This window comes from Gopherus flavomarginatus, chromosome 1 (genome assembly GCF_025201925.1).
Source record: "Gopherus flavomarginatus isolate rGopFla2 chromosome 1, rGopFla2.mat.asm, whole genome shotgun sequence".
Lineage (NCBI taxonomy): Eukaryota > Metazoa > Chordata > Testudines > Testudinidae > Gopherus > Gopherus flavomarginatus.
The window spans coordinates 228,559,020-228,580,218 of NC_066617.1; the positions used below are offsets into that span (position 1 = coordinate 228,559,020).

At 43.0% G+C, this 21,199-nt stretch overlaps 2 protein-coding genes across 5 annotated transcripts in view; one reads left to right on the forward strand and one right to left on the reverse strand.

Annotated features, from left to right (window-relative positions):
• MAP3K15 (mitogen-activated protein kinase kinase kinase 15) overlaps positions 1 to 10,169 on the forward strand; it is a 183,336-nt gene extending 173,167 nt beyond the window's left edge. For 2 of the 3 annotated variants that reach the window (XM_050936487.1, XM_050936485.1), the window contains 4 exons: positions 8,170 to 8,282; positions 8,576 to 8,673; positions 8,767 to 8,843; positions 9,523 to 10,169. In XM_050936487.1, coding sequence (XP_050792444.1) covers positions 8,170 to 8,282; positions 8,576 to 8,673; positions 8,767 to 8,843; positions 9,523 to 9,604 — 370 coding nt within the window. In that variant the 3' untranslated portion in view covers positions 9,605 to 10,169. Of the gene's footprint in view, positions 1 to 7,943; positions 8,104 to 8,169; positions 8,283 to 8,575; positions 8,674 to 8,766; positions 8,844 to 9,522 lie in introns of those variants that run through there. The other variant, XM_050936486.1, reaches the window with a different exon arrangement.
• A 215-nt stretch (positions 10,170 to 10,384) lies between these two features.
• Positions 10,385 to 21,199, reverse strand: part of PDHA1 (pyruvate dehydrogenase E1 subunit alpha 1) — a 34,148-nt gene continuing 23,333 nt past the window's right edge. For both annotated transcript variants that reach the window (XM_050936663.1, XM_050936662.1), the window contains 8 exons: positions 21,072 to 21,198; positions 19,661 to 19,752; positions 19,152 to 19,244; positions 16,347 to 16,502; positions 16,123 to 16,194; positions 14,998 to 15,065; positions 12,960 to 13,068; positions 10,385 to 10,886 (listed from right to left, as the gene is read on the reverse strand). In XM_050936663.1, the coding sequence (XP_050792620.1) occupies positions 10,722 to 10,886; positions 12,960 to 13,068; positions 14,998 to 15,065; positions 16,123 to 16,194; positions 16,347 to 16,502; positions 19,152 to 19,244; positions 19,661 to 19,752; positions 21,072 to 21,198 (882 nt within the window). In that variant the 3' untranslated portion in view covers positions 10,385 to 10,721. The remainder of the gene's footprint in view (positions 10,887 to 12,959; positions 13,069 to 14,997; positions 15,066 to 16,122; positions 16,195 to 16,346; positions 16,503 to 19,151; positions 19,245 to 19,660; positions 19,753 to 21,071; position 21,199) is intronic.

Sequence of the window (21,199 nt, forward strand, 5' to 3'; positions counted from 1 at the left end):
ATGATGATGTAAAAGCTGCAGCTCTGTCAGCACAGGCTTAATCTGGAACTACACAGTAAAATAAGGAATGCACTGATTTGTTGAATTACTAAAACGTTAGGATCTCTGGGCACCATCATGATAAAAATAATCAGTCTACCCCCTCATCCCCCAGCCCAATAAGAAGTCAAACTATACCAATGCCCAAAGCCCCTGGCATTTTTATAGCATATCAAGGGGGGGGGGTCAGAAAAAGGTTGAGATTGGGGCCCTGTAGGGTAGGTGCTGTGCAAACATAAAGGGAAGACAGTCCTTCATGGCGAAGAAAACTCAATATTGATGTAAAAATTCTTATTAATGAAAGAACGGTTCTTTACCCCATTATAACTATGGTTTTGTACAGTAAAGCACTGTGGTTCTTTAAGATGTGTTGTCCATGTGTGTTCCACTTCAGGTGTAGCGGTAGATTGGACTCTTTGAGGAGTGAGGCCATGCATGTGTCCTCTGGTGCTTCGTAACGGAGTGTATAAAGAATGGGACAGCTGCCACTGCTTTCCAGTTCCTTCGCTAATGCTGAATCCAATGGGGGCAAGGATTGTACAGTAGCTGAGAAAGAGGGTGGGCCATGCAATGCATGTGGACAACACATTCTGAGGAATTAGTTTTTGTACGATAAGTAACCTTTCTTTTTCGAGTAATTGCTCGTATGGATATCACTTCCAGTGCCTCTCCAGGACATGAGTTACTGCTTGAGGCAGACACTCTGAGTTTACAGGAATAATGACTGCAGGACAGCTCTGCTGAAATGAGTGTCAGAGCTGGAGCTGTCCACCAGCAAACAGTATGGGGTGACAGTGTGAACTGAATTCCAGGTAGCTACTCTGAAGGTTTCTATGATTAGGATGCCTTTCAGGGCAGTTGCAGAAGCTGCCCAAGCTCTGGTGGAATGGGTGCCTCACTGTACCACCACGTAGCATGCCCTAATGCAGTCAGAGACCCATTTTGACAGTTTTTAGGTGGAGATAGGTTAACCCCGCCTCATTCTGTGAGCAAATGATAGGAACATTCTTAAATGATTGTTCTGCCCAGATAATACTGAGACACCTTGAAGCATCAGGAGGAAAGCTATGAACACAAGCCAAATGGCTCTCAATTCCAGGATGTTTAAGTGAATATTGGCCTCCTGGGGGGAGCAGAGGCATTGGGTCTGATGGCCTAGATGCAGTCTCCATTCTACTATGGACAAGTCTGTCACTAGTATTATGCTGGAGAGAGGTGTGGAGCAGGACACTGCTGGAGACAGGTAGAGGGTCTTTCAACCAATCATATGAGAGGACCCCTTAGGAATTGTGACCTCTGTACACTGTCATGATCTTTAACATGACACACTGTACAGAGACGTAAACATTACACGTGTTCTGTATCTCAGCCCCTGGCAGGCAGAAGAAACTGGAGTGCAGTTAGAGCCATCCTCTGGGAACAGGGACCGCAGGGGAGTCCTCCCAGCACACAGCCCCTACCCCTCTCCCTGCACCCTGACCTATCCCCTGCCTGCACACAGCCCCTAGCTACCCCCCTGCCTGCACACAGCCTCTAATACCCCTCTCCCTGCACCCTGAGCTACTCTCCTGCCTGCACAGCCCCTAGCTACCCCCCTGCCTGCAGCCTGAGCTACCCTGCTTCCTGCACACAACCCCTAGTACCCCTCTCCCTGCACCCTGAGCTACCACCTCCCTGCCTGCACCGAGCTACCGCCCTGCCCACACACAGCCCCAGCCACCCCCTGTACCCTGAGCTACCACCCTGCCCGCACACAGCCCCTAGTACATCTCTCTGCACCTTGAGCTATCCCCTGCGTGCATACAGCCACTAGCTACCACCCTGCCTGCACACAGCCCCTAGTACACCTCTCCCTGCACCCTGAGCTACCCCCCTGCCAGCACACAGCCCCTAGTACACCTCTCTCTGCAACCTGAGCTACCACCCTGCCAGCACACAGCCCCTAGCTACCCCCTTGCCTGCACACAGCCCCTAACTATCCCTGAGCTACTGCCCTGCCCAAACACAGCCCGAGCTACCACCCTGCCAGGGGATTATTTCATTCATCTTTGCATGCAGGGCAGGGAAACTCTGGCAACCTGTGTCACATGGCATGAAAGGCATATCAAACAAGTTCTGGGCCAATGATGTCAACTGAGATGGATGCTGTTTGACAAGGTTGTGAATGGCGAGAAAGCTGTGCCAGGGCGGATAGGCCTTTGCCAGTAAGGCGTCCAGTACAGCCCCCATGAATTCTGTGCTGACAGAGATGAAAGTAGACGTTGGTCTGTTGAATCTGAGGCACACTGTGGCAAAGAGAACCAAAAATACTCAGAATCATTCACATGCAGAGATGACTGACCTCGAATCAGCCAATCCGGGGTAGACTTTAATTCCATGCCTTCTCAGATGTGTAGCCAGGCATTCGGTGATGAGCCCAAAGATAGTGAGCCTTTGGCAATAAGACTTCCCCATTAGAAACCTGACATCTTTTCTGTGAGCCAGGTAGACTGCACCATGACCGTTGGTCTTGCAAGCCTAGAGCTTGTCCTGAGGAGCCAGCATGGGGATTATGCATCCTAGGGTTACCGTCCTGAACTTGAACCAGTGGATGAACTTGAGTTGTCAGAGGTCCAGGCTGAGGTGCCATCATCCCCCTTTCTTCTTTGGGAGCAGAGAAATGATGAGACTGAACTAACTGTAACCAGCTAGAAGATAAATGACATAGTGTAGGAGTTCTCAACCTTTTTCTGACCCCCCCCCCTTGATATGCTATAAAAATGCCAGGGGCTTTGGGCATTGGTATAGTTTGACTTCTTATTGGGCTGGGGGATGAGGGGGCAGAGCCAGCAGGATGTGAGCCACCTCTGCATGGTGGAGTCCAGGGAACGAGTGCCACCTCCACCCCGACTCACCTTAACAGGCTACCCGGCTGTCTGGGTTGGGGGGGGGGTTGCAACCAAAAATTATAACTCAAAAGTGGGTGGCTTAGCACAAAATGTTTGAAGACAGCATAGGGTGCAGGGAGGGGGTGGCTATGAGTGCAGGGTGGGAGCAGCTCAGGGCTGTGTGCAGGCAGGGCGGTAGCTCGGGGTGCAGGAAGGGGGTGGCTAGGGGCTGCATGCGGGCAGAGGATTAGCTCAGGGTGTAGGGAGGTGGTAGGGTTGTGTGCGGGGCAAACTCCCCTGCGATCCCTTTTCCTGGAGGGTCTTGCCGGCCATGGAGCTGGGATGGGGGTGGCACAGCGCTTCCCAGCTGCCTCTATGGGAGCAAAGGGGGCTGGGAGCTGAGGAGCAGCTTCAAGCTGGGGCATCAGCAGGAGAGGAAGGAACACTACAGTTGCTGCTAACTGCTCCATGACACCAGCTAGAGAAACAGCTGCCACGCATGGCCTGGCTCCTGCTTCCCACCTCCGACATAGCCAGGGGGTGAGGAGAAGAGATTGTAGGGGGATAGGGGAGGTGTGGAGCTGCCGTGCTTTTGCCTTGCAGTTTTTTTGGGAGTGTGCAGTTACAGCTACCCTGCCCTTTATGAGTGCTAGAGGGCATGCAGGGCACAGGCTTGGTGCCAGCAGACACTGCTATTCAGAACTATTCCAGTCTCTCGCCTATGAGGTGCATGCACATTAGAAGTGGAATGCATGTGGACAGTCACTCAATAAGTTACACTTGTGCTGTTGGGTGATTACAAACTTGTCTTTGCCTTGACTGAATTTTAAGAAAGCCCGAGAAAGTCTGATTTGTCAACAGCACAGATTCCTAGGGTGTACAAAAAAAATAATAAAATAACCCCCACCCCCTATCAAAACCTCCACATGTATTTACACAGGCTCTGAAATACAGTTTTTATAATTTCAGTCTCTTTAACTTTTCATATTTTTCTTATGCTGTTATGAAACGCAGTAGGTTGATTTGTTCTTTGTATACAATATTTAGTAAGCAGTTTTTAAATTGCAAGTTGAACATGTACTGCAAATTGTCAATCTTAAATCTAAGGACCATTTTGTTCAAAAGGGCCAGTAGACCAGCAAAACTGTTTGTTCAAAGACCCAAGTGCAGCTCTCTGGTATGTGAGACAAGGCTGAATTTTGTCTAAAGCAGGGGTTGGCAACCTTTCAGAAGTAGTGTGCAGAGTCTTCATTTATTCACTCTAATTTAAGGTTTCGCGTGCCGGTCATACATTTTAATGGTTTTTAGAAGGTCTCTCTCTACAAGTCTATATATAGTATAACAAACTAGTGTTGTATTGTAAAATATACAAGGTTTACAAAATGTTTAAGAAGCTTCATTTAAAATTAAATTAAAATGTTGATCTTGCGCCACTGGCACGCTCAGCCTACTACTGGTCTGGGGTTCTGTTCACCTAGGCTGGCAGTGGGCTGAGTGGGGCCTGCGGCTGGGACCCCAGCTGGGAAGGGTCTGGCAGCCAGAACCCCAGACCGGCAGCGGGCTGTGCAGGGCCGGCAGCAGGGACCCCAGACTGGCTATGGACTGAGCAGCTCAGCCCACTGCTGCTCAGAGGTTCCATCCTCCAGCTCCTGCCAGCCGGGATTCCGGCTGCCGGACTCACTCAGCCCACTGCCGGTCTGGGGTCCCGGCCCTGCCCATATACAGTGGGTACCTACCTTCTCCCTGGTTCTGGCCCATTCTCTTCCTCTCTCTGCACTAAGCTGAGGGTGGGAGTGCACTGAGCACAGGGCTGGGGGCGAAGGGTCTGGCCAGGAGCGAGAATGAAGGAGGGGGCGAAGGGTTGGGGCAGGAGCTTTGGGTGTGGGGTCACTTACCTGGGCAGCTCCCATTTGGTGTGAGGGATGCAGGTGGGAATGTGACTCCCATTTGGTGCTCAGGGTGGGGGTGGGGATGTGCGGGGTGCACGGGATGTGGGGGGGGGCTGGGGATGTGGAGAGTGCAAGAGTCAGGGCAGAGGGCTGGGGGCATGTGAGGGGTTCAGGTGTCAGGGTAGGGGGGCTAGGTAGGTGCAGGGGTGCTAGAGTCAGGGCTGGGGTCATGGGGGGTGAAGGAGTCAGAGGGCTGGGTGGTACAGGGCTCGGGGCAGGTACCTAGGGGCGCAGGGCTCAGGGCAGAGGACTGGGTGACTGCCCCCCCGCCCCAGAATCCTCAACCCCCACTGCTCCTTGTCCTGACTAGCCCCTCCTGGGACCCCACCCCCTATCTAAGCCTCCGTGCCCCTTGTCCTCTGACTAACCCCTAGAACCCTACCCCCTACCTGTCCCCTGACTGCCCCAACCCTTACCCACACACCCGCACCCAGACAGACCCCCTGGACTCCCATGCCTATCTAACTGCTCCCCGCCCCCCTGATAGGACCCCCAGAACTCCCGACTCATCCAACCTCCCCAGCTCCTTGTCTCTTGACCACCCCCTCCAGAGACCCCCCCATCCTAACTGCTCCCCCAGAACCCTCCTTGCTCCCTGTCCCTTATCCATCTCCCAAACAGACCCTGGGGACTCTCATACCCCATACCCTGGGGACACTCATACCCTGGGGACACACATACCCCATCCAACCCCCTTGCTCCCTGACTGCCCCCTCCAGAGACCCCTGCCCCTAACCACCCCCCCAAAGATCCCACCCCCCCCATCCAACCCACCCTGCTCCCTGTCCCCTGACTGTCTCCACCGCTTACCCAACCCCCCCCCCCCCCCGGCCCCCTTACCATGAGGCTCCCTGCTCATCCGGAGCCTGCGCACAGCCCTGCTCCGCCCCGCCCCTCAGAGCGATGTGCGCACGGCAGCAGGGCTCTGGATGAGCGGGTAGCGTCTTTACCTCTCCATGGAGCCAAACGCTGCCCCGCGGGAGCACGCAGCCCCAGCCCCCAGAGGGCTGTGCGCACGGCAGCAGGGCTCTGGGAGAAGGCGGGGGAGGGGCTGGCGGCTTGCAGTGCTCAGCCGGACGCTCCGGCCCGGGACCGCGGACTCCGCGGCTTGTCGCATCGGCAGGATTTTTAATGGCACGCGGAGTCCCAGCAGGCAGTCGCGTGCTATTAAAAAACGGCTCGCATGCATCTTTGGCACACGTGCCATAGGTGGCCGACCCCTGGTCTAAAGCAAAAGACTTTTTTTGTAGGAATATTCAGGGCTGCATTGTTATCAGGAGCCATACATATGGGCCTTCTCACCCATGAAAACACTGTCATTTTAAAACCCCAACAAATATTAGTGATGATTAAGTACTTAGTGATGATTAAGCACCTTATGTATTTGCAAATGTTGTATGAATAGATTTTATAGCTAGATCATTTGACACTTTAACTCGTTACTAAAGAAAGAAGTCATTTTAGTAGAGAATGATTTATATTAATGTGTGGAACTAGTCATCTGGCACTGCTTGGGCAAATTACTTACCAAGAGTCACTTCTCCAGTGCCTTCTTGAATGGCTATTTAATTTTCAGGACGGTGAAGTTTAAAAAGACTAGTGAGAGCTGTAAGACTTTTACATATGACAAAAAGGTATTTGGACCCATCTGCAGTAGAATCTCAATTATTAAACTCCCAAAGGAATTCAAGGGATATGTAAAAAAAAAAAAAAAAAAAAAGTTTCAACTGTGTTGGAAAGTTCTCAGAGCATCTTTAAAGTCAATATAGTCAATGAATGGAAGAAAAATGACCACCCTGATGCACAGACAGAGTGCATATTCAGGAGCTGAAGATGTTGCTTTAGCCAATCCATGAAGGCACTGAGTCAGTGAAAGGATGACAGCAGCTAATTTTTTAATCCAGTCAAAGAGGGATGTTTTCCTCCTTCAGTAAAACTATGGAAAGAATATAAAAATCTTACTGTGCTGAGCAACCAGTAGCACTATGCTCATGTCTCTCAACCTCAGCAGGCAAAAGCACACTCCCCACACTCAGCCTGTTTGACACTTCTGCAAGCAAGCAATAACAGCAATTGGACAGCTAACAAAGAAAGACACAGAACAGCATTCAGATGCAGCAACTTTCCAGTTCAGCACGATGAGTGAGATGCAATGTACCAAAGAATTTAAATTTTTCCTGCAGTGACTTTCAGAATATTGGACTGCAGTTGTACTTTAGGGCATTAACAGCTTCTCTTGTTAAAAACAAGATTGTTATGCATTCCCACAGAGCCATAAACTAACTGGCAAACACCAAAAAAGTGGGATTTACTTTGGGTTTAAGATTCTGGATTATTTTGTTTGTCTCAAGACAGCTCCGTGAATGGCTTCTTTTGAATAACTGATTTAAACACTGTCTTTGGATGCATAAGACTTAGCCTCTGATCACTTACCTTTGGTATATCATCATAAAACAATTTATAGATGCGCAAACAGGATTCACTCTTAAAGTTCGTTTGCCCTTCTTGAAGCTGTTTTACATTGAGGCTGGACTCAATACTAATTCGGGGAATAATGTACTTTGGTCTTAATTTAGCAAAAGAACTCCCCTACGAGAGGCAGGCCCACTCTTAAAGGTTAATCTTGTTTTGTTTATTCTACATATATGAAAAGACTGTAACTGAAGTAACAGTTATTGCTTGACTACTGAGTTTTAATTTTATTAGTAAAGTCAGTAATTGTGATTTTGCTTGTTTATAATTTTGGTGTCCCACTATTTTAATCGCATGGGGCTTTTTGCCTGGTCTTAGGGGAGGACCACTGCTGCTTTGGCACATCATTAAAATTTGTCCTAGCCTTTCTTGTTTCTCTAAACTATAAATTTTAGTAATATTGGAGAAAAAATTATGACACTTGTCAACCGGAAACACCCTTTTCCACTCACACTCTGCACTGAAGAGCTTACGAAACATTTGTTAGACAGGATAAATCTCTGAATGCCACTTTTATCCTAGTTTTCAGAGACTGTAAACGTCAAACCAAAATTACTTAAAAGGAAAATAGTTCCTAGAATATTTGACTACAGTTACTCTATTTATATGGTTACAGGAAAGGATTTCAACTCTGGGATAGGAATTAGACTGGATTTTGTTTGGCTGTTTGTGTAGAAGAAAGTACTCATTTGGAAGGAGAATTAACTCAGAAATGTGTACATATAGCTCTTGGGTAAATACTGGTGTTTTACATCTCTTATTTTTTGAAAGTACTCAAGATAAAATACGAATACAGATGTATTCTCAACTTGACTGTCTCTGGCTTTGGTCATGTTTGATAGGCTTTTGGAAGTCTTGGTTGAGAAGGAGAGAGCGTATCAAACCCTCTTACGGCAAACTCTAGAGCAGAAAACGCAAGAGTTACACCTGCTTCAGTTACAGTCCAAGCCTGCAGGTAGGAGGGGTTATATTTCTATGGATAGCTATGCACTCAGTTCCAAATGCTTACCAAAACCTCTGCTTGAATCAGCTTATTAAATGGGACTTGCTAAATAATTTTGCATGATTGTATTTTGGGGCTTGGAATAGTCTAAGAAGAAATCTGTGGTCCACAAACATAGGTTACCCTCTATGTGAGGAAAGCATCAGGTTGCTGAGGCTAACTATTTTTGCCCTAGAAAATACCGATACAGCTGTACAATTCTACATGTTGTTGACCTGTCAACCTACATATTTAAATTATTACAGAATTTCGAAAGCCTCCAGGAGCTCCTGTACAGAATGTAGACCTGGAGCTCCTAGACTGGTTAAGACAACAAGGAGCTGACTCTGATGCAATTGAGAGGGTAAAGAAACAAAAATTAATCTGTTTATTGTTAATACTAGTTTGGTTTAAATGAAATTACATAACTTAATTTAGGAACAACTCTGTCTTTCAGTTTGCTGAAGAGGATTACACGCTAAATGATGTCCTTAATGATATCACTAAGGATGACTTGAGATACCTTAGACTACGGTAAGGCAATATTTGAATACTGCCAGAAATGTTTGCCAAAGTACCTGCTTGCCATTCTGTTGGTCTTAACATAAAGATGTCCAGGATCACTGTAGTGGTCCTTATCAAAAAATGAATTTGTAAAGATTAATTTTCTATTAAATAAGCTCTCACAGCTTCATTGCACAAAGGGTTTTTGCTATTATAGTAAACTTGAAAGAATATTTAAACATGTAGGTGTTAAGGCCTATGGTGCAAGGCACATTTACATGCAAGATCACTGGGGCAAGTTAACATTAAGTGTGTGGCATCCTAAGTGAAGTTTTCTTTACATAGTCTTCCTTTCTTTGACATGAGGGCCATTATGGCTGGCTTGTCTGTGTTGTCATTCTAGAGAATTTACACTGATTGAATGCCTTACTAGCTGAGGAAGAGTAAATTTTTGGTGATTATGCACAAACTATTTACAGCCTTCAATATATTTAGTGATAGATGAAAATTATTATCCCCAGCTTGCTTTGGCCAGCTCTCCCCACTATCACTACTTGGAATTTCCTGTTCCCTAGGAGAGAGCACACACAGGCACTTAAAAATTCTCCAGCAGTTTCCAAGGGTGCAATTATTATTGGCATAATGTTTTGGAATTTTAAATATAGTTTCTAATTCAATGTTATTCCCTATTTTCATTTCATCTTTATAGTGGTGGTCTTCTCTGCAGAATTTGGAATGCAATATTAAACCACAGAAGAATGGCCAATAAGTCCTCAGAAACCAACAGTTAATTTTTTCTCACCATTGAGCAGGCAGAAAACACATTCCAAGTAATCCTTAAATTATTAGATTGTTGTATATTTGTTCTGCAGTTTTGCACAGCTAAATGGCCTGTTTATCAATGTAACTTCAAAATGTAATGCACAGTGGACATAAGCACAGCTTTCTTTAAGAGGGTGTTTGTGATTTTTGCCCATTAGATACTGGATGTTGAAACTTCTGTAAGACCCCTTGCTAATCTTGCACTTAATTTTTACAAATAATTTGTATTATTAATGTAATGCATCTGTCAATGTAATTACAAACTGCAGCTGAAGAAAACAGCTTGCTGTTTTTAATAAAGCACATGCCGTATGCCTAGAGCAGTCTATTTGTTGTATCTAAAATTAGAATGCATTTTAAATGCAAGACTATTCATCAGATTTTTTAGAATGTGTTGTACAGTTCTGCTACCATGTGCACTGATTAACAAGTATCAGCCAAATGTATATAAGATGGGGAAATGTATGTGCTTACAAGGGCACCTAGAACTTCTGGATAATTTTTTATATTAAATATTGAAATGTTTGCTCTCTGCGACTAGAGTTTCATTTCCTTAATCAGCAAAATCAAACACTGATTTGTATAGTATTAGTCCCATCTTCAAGTTCTATAAACTTCTGCATTCCGAAGTAAATCCTTATTTCTCTTTACAACTCATTGAAAGAGTTGGGGCCTGACATCTGTGGAAAAAAAATGGTATGACAAGCCTCTGATCTCATACCCAAAGCAAACAGGCACAGTAGACCACGTTAGTGTGACACTTAATATATTTATATACTGTACAGAACATGATTTTTATTCAAAACATTTAGAGGAGTAACTTGCATAAGTAAAGCAATCCAAAACAACCCACTGAAACAAATTTATAGCAATTTAAATAACCATTGCTTTATCCTAATTCAGCTCCTTATCCATGGGTTTGTGCATTTTTCTACATGTTTAGCTGTCCTTGGCTGAAAGCAATTTTTACTCTTCCAAACAAATCTACCTTAAATATGAACAGTTTGTTCTTACAATGAATACAAAATTTAATCCCCCACAAGAAGGCCATAATGTAACAGGCTACTGGAGTAAACTGCATTCAGTTTAGCCAACAGACTTGTATTTGATCCACTGACTGGGGCCACGTACTTCAAAGGGTGGCTCATTTTTGTAGATATGGTTTCCTAATTCTTCTAACGGTGGTTCTGGATCAGTGGTAGCAAACTGAGCTGCCTCCTCAATTTCCTTCCTTACTTCCACATCAATCTCCTAAAACAGAGAAGACAAGTGAGGCTGTGACAGTCTTAAAACCAATGTTGGTCTGTTCGTATAAAAGGGAGTGGCAGAGGGACCAGTTACTGCCCATTGCTGGATTTCCTCCTTTCAGCAACTAATGCAGAGTGAGAGCGGGTTACATCAGAAGATCCACATTCAGGCAAACTTCTAGTGACATTCAATAGGAACTACATTTGCCTGACTAAGAACTGCAAGATTTGGCCATAGTGCAAACATGGGAGCTTCAAGTGCCTAATAGGCTAAAATTAAACTTCAAGACCAAAGGTCACTTGTCATTCCACAGGTATCATGATCACACTATCCCCTTCCATTACAGCTGCTGACTGCCAGACATGTGGAGAGATCTTTTGCAAACTTTACCTGTTAGATAAGCATATAAAACACTCAAGCAGGGAATAATAAGCCATTTCCTGAGAGGTTAGTGAACTCTGGCAACTACCTCCTCCTCACAGCACCAAATGACTGTACTGCAGTCATTAACCCCAGTCAGGTAAATTACTTTTTAATCACATGCAGGACACGGAGAATTAATGAACTACCAGAAGTCTAACTTTTCTCTAGAATTACCACTAATTATGTTCCAGTGACCTGTTTAATATGACTATTAGTAGAGTCACAAGATGAGCTTGACAGAATTTATATTTTTTCAGTGCATTGTACAATATCAATGATTAAGCTCCCCCCAATTTAAATTTTCAGAGTTGTGGAAAATTATAGGGGGGAAGGGAGGAGTCATACAATTATTTAGTGACAAAGTTTTAACTTTATATATTTTGATATGATATAGACATTGAATATCCCTAAATAAAAGTTAATTCTTAAGCAGAATTTTTCTTACTTTGCCTTTCTGTAAACTTCAATGGAAATATTTTTTTCATGGCTTTGTGTGTGGTTAAACAGATGGTTATCAACATTTAATCCTTCCAGGCCTATTTAAAAGATGCAAATTAAAAACAAAACTTCCTCATCATGAAATGTATAATGCACCCATGGAACACCTCAGAGTTGGCATATGCTCACATTCCAAAGGCTGGGATTGGACCAGAATAAGGAAAGAGCTCTTATACATAAATTGCCTTCAGAAGGTAAAATAAAACCACCTTTCTATGAACCAGGCAGAAAATGCAAGTGTGTATATCTGGCTGATCCCATTTACTTTTACATGGAAGCACTATGATCAAATAGTGTGGCATTCCATTGTTACAATTTTGAATGTCAGTTTCTAAAACAAATAGTTCAGTTTCCAATAAAGAACAGAACTTTAAGTGCTTCTATTTTGTAGACTCAAACCTATGCACAACTTAAAGGAAAAGAGTTACAGCTGTAATTAATAACATGCATATTGTACATTTCCTCTTTTTCAGGTCTGGTTACATATTAAGATGTTAAAGATTTCATCTTTTTAACTGGCCTGTGCCTCTTGCCAAATTTGTTTCGCCAATTCAAAGAAGAAAAATCTTATCTTGATAAACAGCAGAAACTGAAAAGAAGTGCAGAAAGCTGTAGCATAATCTTTGAGACACTTGGGTAGAGATGTTATAGAGGATTTTCTGGGACCTGCCACTATCAAACTGAAAGGGAATGGGGATGACAGCTTTGGAGTTAATCCCTAGTAGCAGTGATTTATCCCTGGGGCTTTCAAAATAGCCTAATTTAAAAAAAATTGGTTTTAAATGCACCAAGTAGAGGTCTTTTAAAAAACAATTCCCAGGTGACAAAAACTCCTCCCCTCTAAGAGCTGTCACTCAAAAGTTTGCTAGGAGAAATACTGCCCTAAATTCTGTTGTTCAGAAACAGAACACACGCAGTAAAGTGTAACCTCACTTGCATTCAGTTTTGTCTCTGTTGAAGTTATTAGACTCCTTTTGTTTAAATAGGAAAACAATGAATATTTTCATTAGTCCCTTATCATTTCTCACCAATAGCACTTTTGTGCAGGCTCGGGGGGAACTATTGGCAGCACCATCACAGGGCTCTTTCACAGGCTGCTCATTTATGCCTTAACAGGTTATCACCAAGAGTAGTCTGAAAAATATCACTTAATACCTTCAATTCCTCGACACTAGAAAGACTGTTGTTAAGCATTCTGTCCTTCAGCAGAGTAATAGGGTCACTTTTGCTTCTGACTTCTTGAATTTCTTCCCTAGTACGATAGCTATGGCAGTCAAGGAAAGACATGCATTATATAAGTTCCACACACTACCACCCAGACATATAAGTTGTGATTACCCATTGACACACAGCAAGAATTTTAATGAAGACCGTTAATTTGCCACTGAAATAAGGTGAAAAGAGTAGTTATTGGTGTGAAGGCTAATACAATGATTGTGTTGGGAGAGCTGGATCCAGCTCCCATTCTGCTAGACTTTGCGTGACTGGGCAAGTGACTTACTCTCTAAAAGAGATATTTCTCTATCTCACAAGAGATGTGTTCATGAATTAATCTCTGTCAGATGATGGGGAATTTAAGCTTGGAGAGAATATACTTGTATTTTTAAGACAAGTGCCTACATTAGGCAGTGCCTAAAGTTAGAAATTAAAAACACTTAGCCATCTCATGTCCTAGCCACTAGAGGACTGCTCCCTACAGTATCATCTCTCCTCTAGGTTTAAGTGACTGCACTTATAGGCTTCCGTTACTTCCCTTTTCAAGTTAAACAGAACTTTCTGAAAATTCAGACTTAGTGCTCAGTTTGTTTGGAAAACATTTTCCAACTGTCTTCACTGGCCCCCTAAACTGGGTTCAGAGTCTTTCCTTCTCTCACATAACAACCAGCAAAAAACTATCTGCAGGAAAACTAATCCTCCACTGATACACATGCAACTCCATTATTTTCAAGTTATGCTCTCTGAGGGCTGGTCTACACTACCGCAGTAAATCAATTTAACTTATGCAACTTCAGTTACGAAGTTGACATAGTTAGATCCACTACCGCAGTGGCTACACTGCACTGTGTCAATGAGAGAGCATCTCCCATCAACTTCCCTTACGCTTCTCAGGGAGGTGGAGTATACAAATTGATGGGAGAGTGCTCTCCCATCGATTTAGCATGTCTTCACCAGACCCACTAAATCGACGCTGCATCAATTGCAGCAGTGCCAATCTACCAGTAAGTGTAGACATGCCCTTAGATCACACAGGTGTAACTTGTTAGAACTCAGAAAAAAAATCTTGAAGGTGAAGCACAAGGAGGAACAGAATCCTGCTCTTATACTCAGCTGTGAATCAAAAAATTGTTTGATCACTGAAGAAATTGATAGCCAGCCTTTAGGGACTAAAATCAAATATAATCACACACAAATAGAATGAACAGTGTAACAGGATCACCTCCTCCTAGAAATTCTCATCATCTGACCTTGTTTTCCAGCAGCTAGAAAATATCCTTCCTGAAATTCAGAATCCACATGGAAACTCTAGCACAGTGATCAGTCCCCAATGTGTTTAAGAACACTTGGCATAGAGCTAGTGCGCTAAGGCTGAAAACTACACAAAATACTAAAATGGAATTTTTCATTCCAAATTAAAATACCGTTACTTTAACTTCACTACCAAAGGACAAATCAACACCTTCATTGAAAGCATGCACCAGAGCTGTTTTTCAGTTAAAGCTTACATAAATAGTGGGAAAAGGAATTTGTTAGTGCAGAATAAACACGAGCTTACTGAATGTAAAATCTTAGAAAAATATATCTAACATTGGGACTTATGCCACTTTGAAATATTATGAGTCAAAGCAACTGAGAGAGATATTAAGTCAGACATTACTGTGATGTGTGCAATATAAACCTATTAAGAGACACAGTATAGCATTGGTGATGTGTTATTAGGTAAGGGGATATGAGTGGTCAAACTGATTCTCATAAGCAAGATTTCAATCTTAATTTTTTTTACATGCCTAAAGGTGGATTTCAGCAAGATATCCACATTTCTAAATTTTTGTCAGTGGCATGAATTTTTTGATTCTGAGTGTGCAGGTACAGAGAGAAAAAGAGGGAAACATTACTACCATCTTATCTACCACTCACTAGACCTTGTGTATAGATTACCCAATAGAATAAGTTCACACAATCCTTTTTACTGTACCTTATTCCGGGGTCACTCATACTGTGTCCATGATAACGATAGGTCTGTAACTCCATCAATATAGGACCCTGAAAAAATAAATAGTTATGGTTGTTTTCATAAGCCTAAAGAGCAACAACAGCATATACTACAGATCCAGGCATTACCCACTCACCTCAGCTCTCATTTTGTGTTTGAATGAGACAACACCAACGCTCGCCTAAACCACCTTTCCAAGCTCACTCTTTGTATTACACATGATCTCTTGCAACATGGACAAGAAATATTTCACTATCCTGAAACTATTCCTAGATGGGTTTCAAGAAGAACCTTGGATATATGTTTTGTGAAGGCAATTCAATAACTTCACTTGGCAGCTTGTTCTCATGTATTTAAACAGCATAGCTCCACAGCTTCAGATGTCAGTCCACCATTATTCAGCAAGTTTCAGTTGCATAAAATTGTCCTTCCCTTTCAAGACTGTAATAGAGTTGACCTTGCTCTACCAGTACTGATTAGGTCTCTATGCCAGAACACCTCCAGTGTCAAAAATAATATTCAAAAATAAATTCATCCACTTCATAAGTGGTTCTAAAGTTGTAGATGAAGTGGAACAAACATTCCAATACAGACGATCTGCATTGTCGTTTTATATCATGTCTGAGTTAATGCAAATTACTGTATATGCCTTCATTTTACAGTTTTCCTCTTCCTACATGACCTCACAAAGATTTACTTCAGTTATTTTATATTTGTTGCAAATACAGCAGGATTGTTACTCTTTCCCCCACCCTTTAATTGGTAAATAAAATGTTTAAAGCATACTCAGAAATCCTCTCAGCAGAAGACATAAAATGGATGAAAATACATGCTTTTCAGTTTTAATATGATCTTTTTACTTAAGTCAATACATTTTGGTAACAGGTATTTAGACAATCCATTTCTGTAAAACTGACAGAGAAATATTATATAAATAAATGTTTAATACTGAAACTTTCCTTAATTGAGAAAAAGAGATACAAAGAGAATTTCAAAAATAAATTTAACTGCAGAGTATTGGGTTGGTATGAGATTTTGTATGTGAGAAAAATATAGCACAAAATAATTTCCTTATCCCTGGTAAAGCACTGATATTGAGTAACTTACTTTTCCAGATCTACAGTGTTCAGCTGCAAACTTTGTTGCCTCTCTCACACAGAGAATATCCATACCATCCACCTGTTAACAGAAAAGCTTTTTAATTAGATCAGAGCAGAACAGACTTCAGAGGGTGAACATCAATTTAAGTATTCCCATAGATTCAGTATGAATTCATGATCTCTAATCATCTGCTCCATTATAAATACAGAAAAGATGGAAACTGTTCTCACTCTTATCCCTGGAATGTAGTCTCCTCTTTTGTAGTAGTCAGTGCTGGCTGCAGCTCTCTCTACTGAAGTACCCATTCCATACCTGTTGTTCTCACAGATGAAAATGCATGGCAGCTTCCACAAGGCTGCCATATTATATGTTTCAAATATCTGACCCTAGAAGAAAAACAGTAACATGTAAGTTGAGTCCCTCTTTGGATTCTTTAAATTTTAAGTATCAAGGCCTACAGGGGTTCTTTCACTTCCACCAAAGGTCTGGCTAGTATTTGACTCTGATAGTGAACTCAAATTCTGAGTCAGTTCAGTCTTGAAAGAAGAAAATCATAGGGCTGAACATCTACTTTTCATCTTAACCTGTATGTAATAAAATACTCTCCCATTAAAAAGTATTATGCTTTACCGCTAGATAGCAACATTCAGGATAAACTGGTGCACCAAAGAGTTCACAACACTAAAATATTTTCAACAGAAAATTTGAAAATTACATTAATAAAAGCAATGTTGGACTACACATGTAACATGCTACAGTTCTACTTCAGTTAAATAAAGAAAGTTCCAACAACACTGTTGTATCAACTACTCTATGCAAGTAGAGGTCACGGAAAAGGTCATCATTTGAGAATTCCCTTTGCTAGTGGAAACGGGGATGGCTTCCATAGCTGGGGGAAGAGGAGATTTAAAGCACAGATTTTTGTAGACGTTGCTATAGTTAAGTTTCTAGCCCTTATTGGTAAAAAGAACCTTCTCCTGGGGGAATTCTGCGCCACTGCGCATGCACAGAATGTATGTTACCCTGTAGATTTCTTTGCTTCCCCACAGAAAAATGACTTTCAGCTGGGGAAGCAAAGGGAAGCCACAAGAGCAGTATGTTTTGGGTACCCAGGGCAGCCAGCAAAGAGGTAAATCACTGTGGGGCAAGGGGTGGGGCTGGGGAAGACCTGGCTGGTGGCTCCTACCCTGTGACAAGGGACACGGGACTTCCCCTGTATGGCATCTGGGGCTGTATCAGACCCAATCCCAGATTTCTCTCCCAGCTGTAGGAAGCTTTGCAAACTCCTCCCTCAGCCCACTTCCTGCGCCCATCGCTCCTCAGCTGCAGAGGGAGGGATCACTGTACAGGGAACTGCTCCCCCAACTGCCCACCCCGTGCATCCTCATACTCAGACCCTCCTGCTGAGCCTCACTTAGGGTGACCAGATGTCCCAATTTTATAGAGACGGTCCCAATTTGGGGGGATTTTTCTTACATAGGCGCCTATTACCCCCTACCTCTTGTCCCGATTTTTCACACTTGCTGTCTGGTCATCCTAGCCTCACTTCCCCCTTGCACTCGGACCACCTCAACTAGCCACCCAGGCTCAGATCCCCACCCTACCGAGCCCCAGCCACCTTCACCTGGACCCCCCTGCAGAGTCCCATTATTGTTGCACCCAGAACCCAACAAGCCCCTGTGCATCCAGATCGACCCCCCACCCAGATCTCCCACTAAGCTGCCTGCACCCAGATTGCCCCACACAGAACCTCTCAACCCACACCTGGATTCCCTCACACTAAGCTCCTCCACACTTGGATCCTGCCTTGCTGAGCCTGCCTGCCCACACCTGGTGCATATGGCATGGACGGGCAGGGCCCTGGTGTGTTTCTGGGGCAGGCCCGGTCCTTGCGCTGTGTCAGGGGTTGGGTGCAGCCTCACCACTGAGTCTGTGTCCTTGGGGGGAGCTGCCCAGTGATCTCCCACCTCTGTGCAGCCAGTGGCCTGTGCTCCCCAATGCTATGATGGAGCCTCCACATTTGACAAATAATATTTGCAGAATTTTAAACACTTTACACAGAATTTTTAATATTTTGGTGCAGAATGCTGTCAGTAGTAAATAACCTTTCATATGAGAATCAAATATAAGCTGATGAGGTGCTATTCGCCACCCTAGGTCTTCAGGAAGACAGGTTTATTGTGTCTGCTACTGCTCATGGATTTTTCCAAGCACCAACAGAGCAAAGTCAGAATGAAATTAACACCACTACTCAGTTTGTGCTGCACTTGAGAACTCTTGACCGCAGAGAAACTCAAGAATCATGTCAATGTCATGCGTCTCCTACTTAGGAAAGCCATGAACAACAGCAGAGGCAGGCACTGAAAGCTGTTCACAGGGCAGGTCCAGAGTATGCAAAGACATCTCCCCGCAGCACTTGCAGGCTGAGACAGGGCTAGAATAGTGAAGACCTGGCCCCAGTCCCTCACAACTTCCTGGAGGGGAAGAGAGCTCCAAATGCGAGGAGTGGTGGGGAATACAGTGCTTCAAAATTATAATAAGGCACTGACTAGCAATAAGTTTAAGTGAAAGATATGCTCCCAAGCATATTTGAGACCCTGGTAGGAATTCCAGGATCCTTTGCACTTCTGGTATGTGAAGAACCACTAGGGTGAAGACTTCCACCACCACCACCACTCCTTCTCTTGTCTTTCAGATCTACCTTTGGAAAGCAAGCCTAATCCCCTAATTTATAAACTTTCCAAACTTAAATTTTCCAAGCTCTAAAATATTTTTATAATTCAATCAGTGTGAATACCTAAAGTATGTAGAGTGATTAGACAGAGCAGCAGCCTGATAGTGACCAAAAGTTATCTGACAACTGCTCAGGAATCTATATGACATAAGTCTGGCTCTTCGCCATATTATAAAACCCTTCATCACAACTGCCAAACTTACTGACTTTCACATACAAGTCACAAAGTGATTGAAACGAATGTCAATAGAGCATACATAGGACAACTCTTACTATACACATTTAAATCAAGAAAGCTTACTTGATTGGCAGCACCATCTCCATATAAAGTCAGACAGATCTCATCTTTGCCAAAGTACTTACAGGCCAAGGCAATCCCAGCTCCAAGAGGAACCTACAGTGAATTATAAAACAGATTTAACAAGTCAAACATTTGGAGCAACATTTGGAATAGTTGGAGACACACAGCTGTGAACTATAAAAATTAACTTTTGTAAATGTATGCAATTAATAATGAAAAGTATAGCTACAAAGGCTGTTAACTCATTTCCATAAGACTTGATTCCTGTTACAATCTAAACTCTAGTTTTCACATAACATTAAATAATATCAATAGTTTAATCTCTGTTAGATTTAACTATATGTTTTGATTTGTAAAGAATTAAATGGAAACCAATTGAGACTATGGTCAGGTATAGCAATGATTGCTGTAGGCAGGCCCATAGCAAGAAAGGTGATGCTGGCACAGAATCTAAGTGAGATTTAATTTGATTTTAAAATGCTAGACATTTGCATACTGTATCACAGTACCTGAGCACCAACAATGCCATTGCCACCATAGAAGTTCTGGGCATACATGTGCATTGATCCTCCTTTTCCCTTAGCACATCCTCCTCTTCGACCTGAAAGGTGTAGGCATACAATGAAAAGAGGTTACATTTTAAGTATCTGACAGGACACAACAGGTAGCTACAAACAGATGGAGAACAGAAGAAAACAGTGCAACAATTACAACTAGCATCAAAGTAAACACGAAATGAGATTAGTGAGAGAAATGAAAAACAAACATCTACTGGAAGAGTCCCATCATTCCATAACATCTTAGTATTTTCTAACAAGGAAGTAGATCCTACTTGTGTTCAGACAACCCCACCCACCCCACCCAAATACCTCTGATACATGCTTTAAGCTACAGCAGAGAAACACTGTTAGTCACAACCTTGGGTAAATATGGTTCCTGAGAGAAAGGTTCTAACCTGGGTTTTCCTGACCAGTCTAATCTATCATCTCAGATTCACTGTAGCAATTATCATAACAAGAGTACCCTTGTGTAACCAGGTCATCCCTGACACAATTCAGTTGTGCATTACAGGTGAAGCCATGCTGTGTTACAACTCCAGTAAAGACCCAGACAGCAGTACAGCTCAAGGTCAGAACCATCCAAACTACAAAACTGGAGGGTGTCAAGCCCTATCATGAATAAATAAGATCCACCAAAAGCATAGTTTAGATGGGACCTATAGCACAAATAATAATGAAGTTACTGTAGCAAGACACGCTTCTAGATAATGCTCATGTAGACAGAGTCTATGATATCAAGCAAAGCTTTCAGAAGTGGTGTAAACTGAAAGGAATAGCATTTTGTATTACTCCAAGTCATGAGAAGTATCTGAGTATTAAAGTTCCCTTGTGACTTTATTGTGAGGCATTAGGAGAGGTCACAGAATACTGATGATTTACTTTGCCATATTACTGTGTGACATCCCACGTCCCAATTTATTTAGTATGTCACAGACAGTTTAGATCAGCGATACTCAGACCTCAGTGGTTCAGGAACCACATTAACGATCAACATTACCCAAAAGAGCCACAGCAGTGTAAATTCACGGTTTCATTTACTATAGTACTATATATATTTAAACAGTATGACAAGAAATATTTAGTTTTTTATATATGTTATCCTCACAGCAAAATGACTACGTATTATTATTTTATCAACTACAACTGGTTAATAACATAGTAAAAGCATCTTGACTGGTTAATAATTAAATCACACAGTGTTTCAATATCATGTTCTGCAAAGAGCTGTAGGAGAGACATTAAAGAGCCACTTGCGGCTCGTGCGCCTCAGTCTGAGTGGCACTGCTTTAGATGTTATCTGGAAATTCTGATGCAAGCTAAGTACAGCAGTGCCTGACTCCCCATTTTATTCAACATGAACCTGTAAGCTCAGCAAGGATCTCTCGGACAGAAGTTCCACGTGTGTATGCATAGCCATGAGCCCGGTATGCTGTTATCAAGTGATCTGTTGGTTTTATAGCAGCTTCAAGTCCAACACAGCATGCTTCC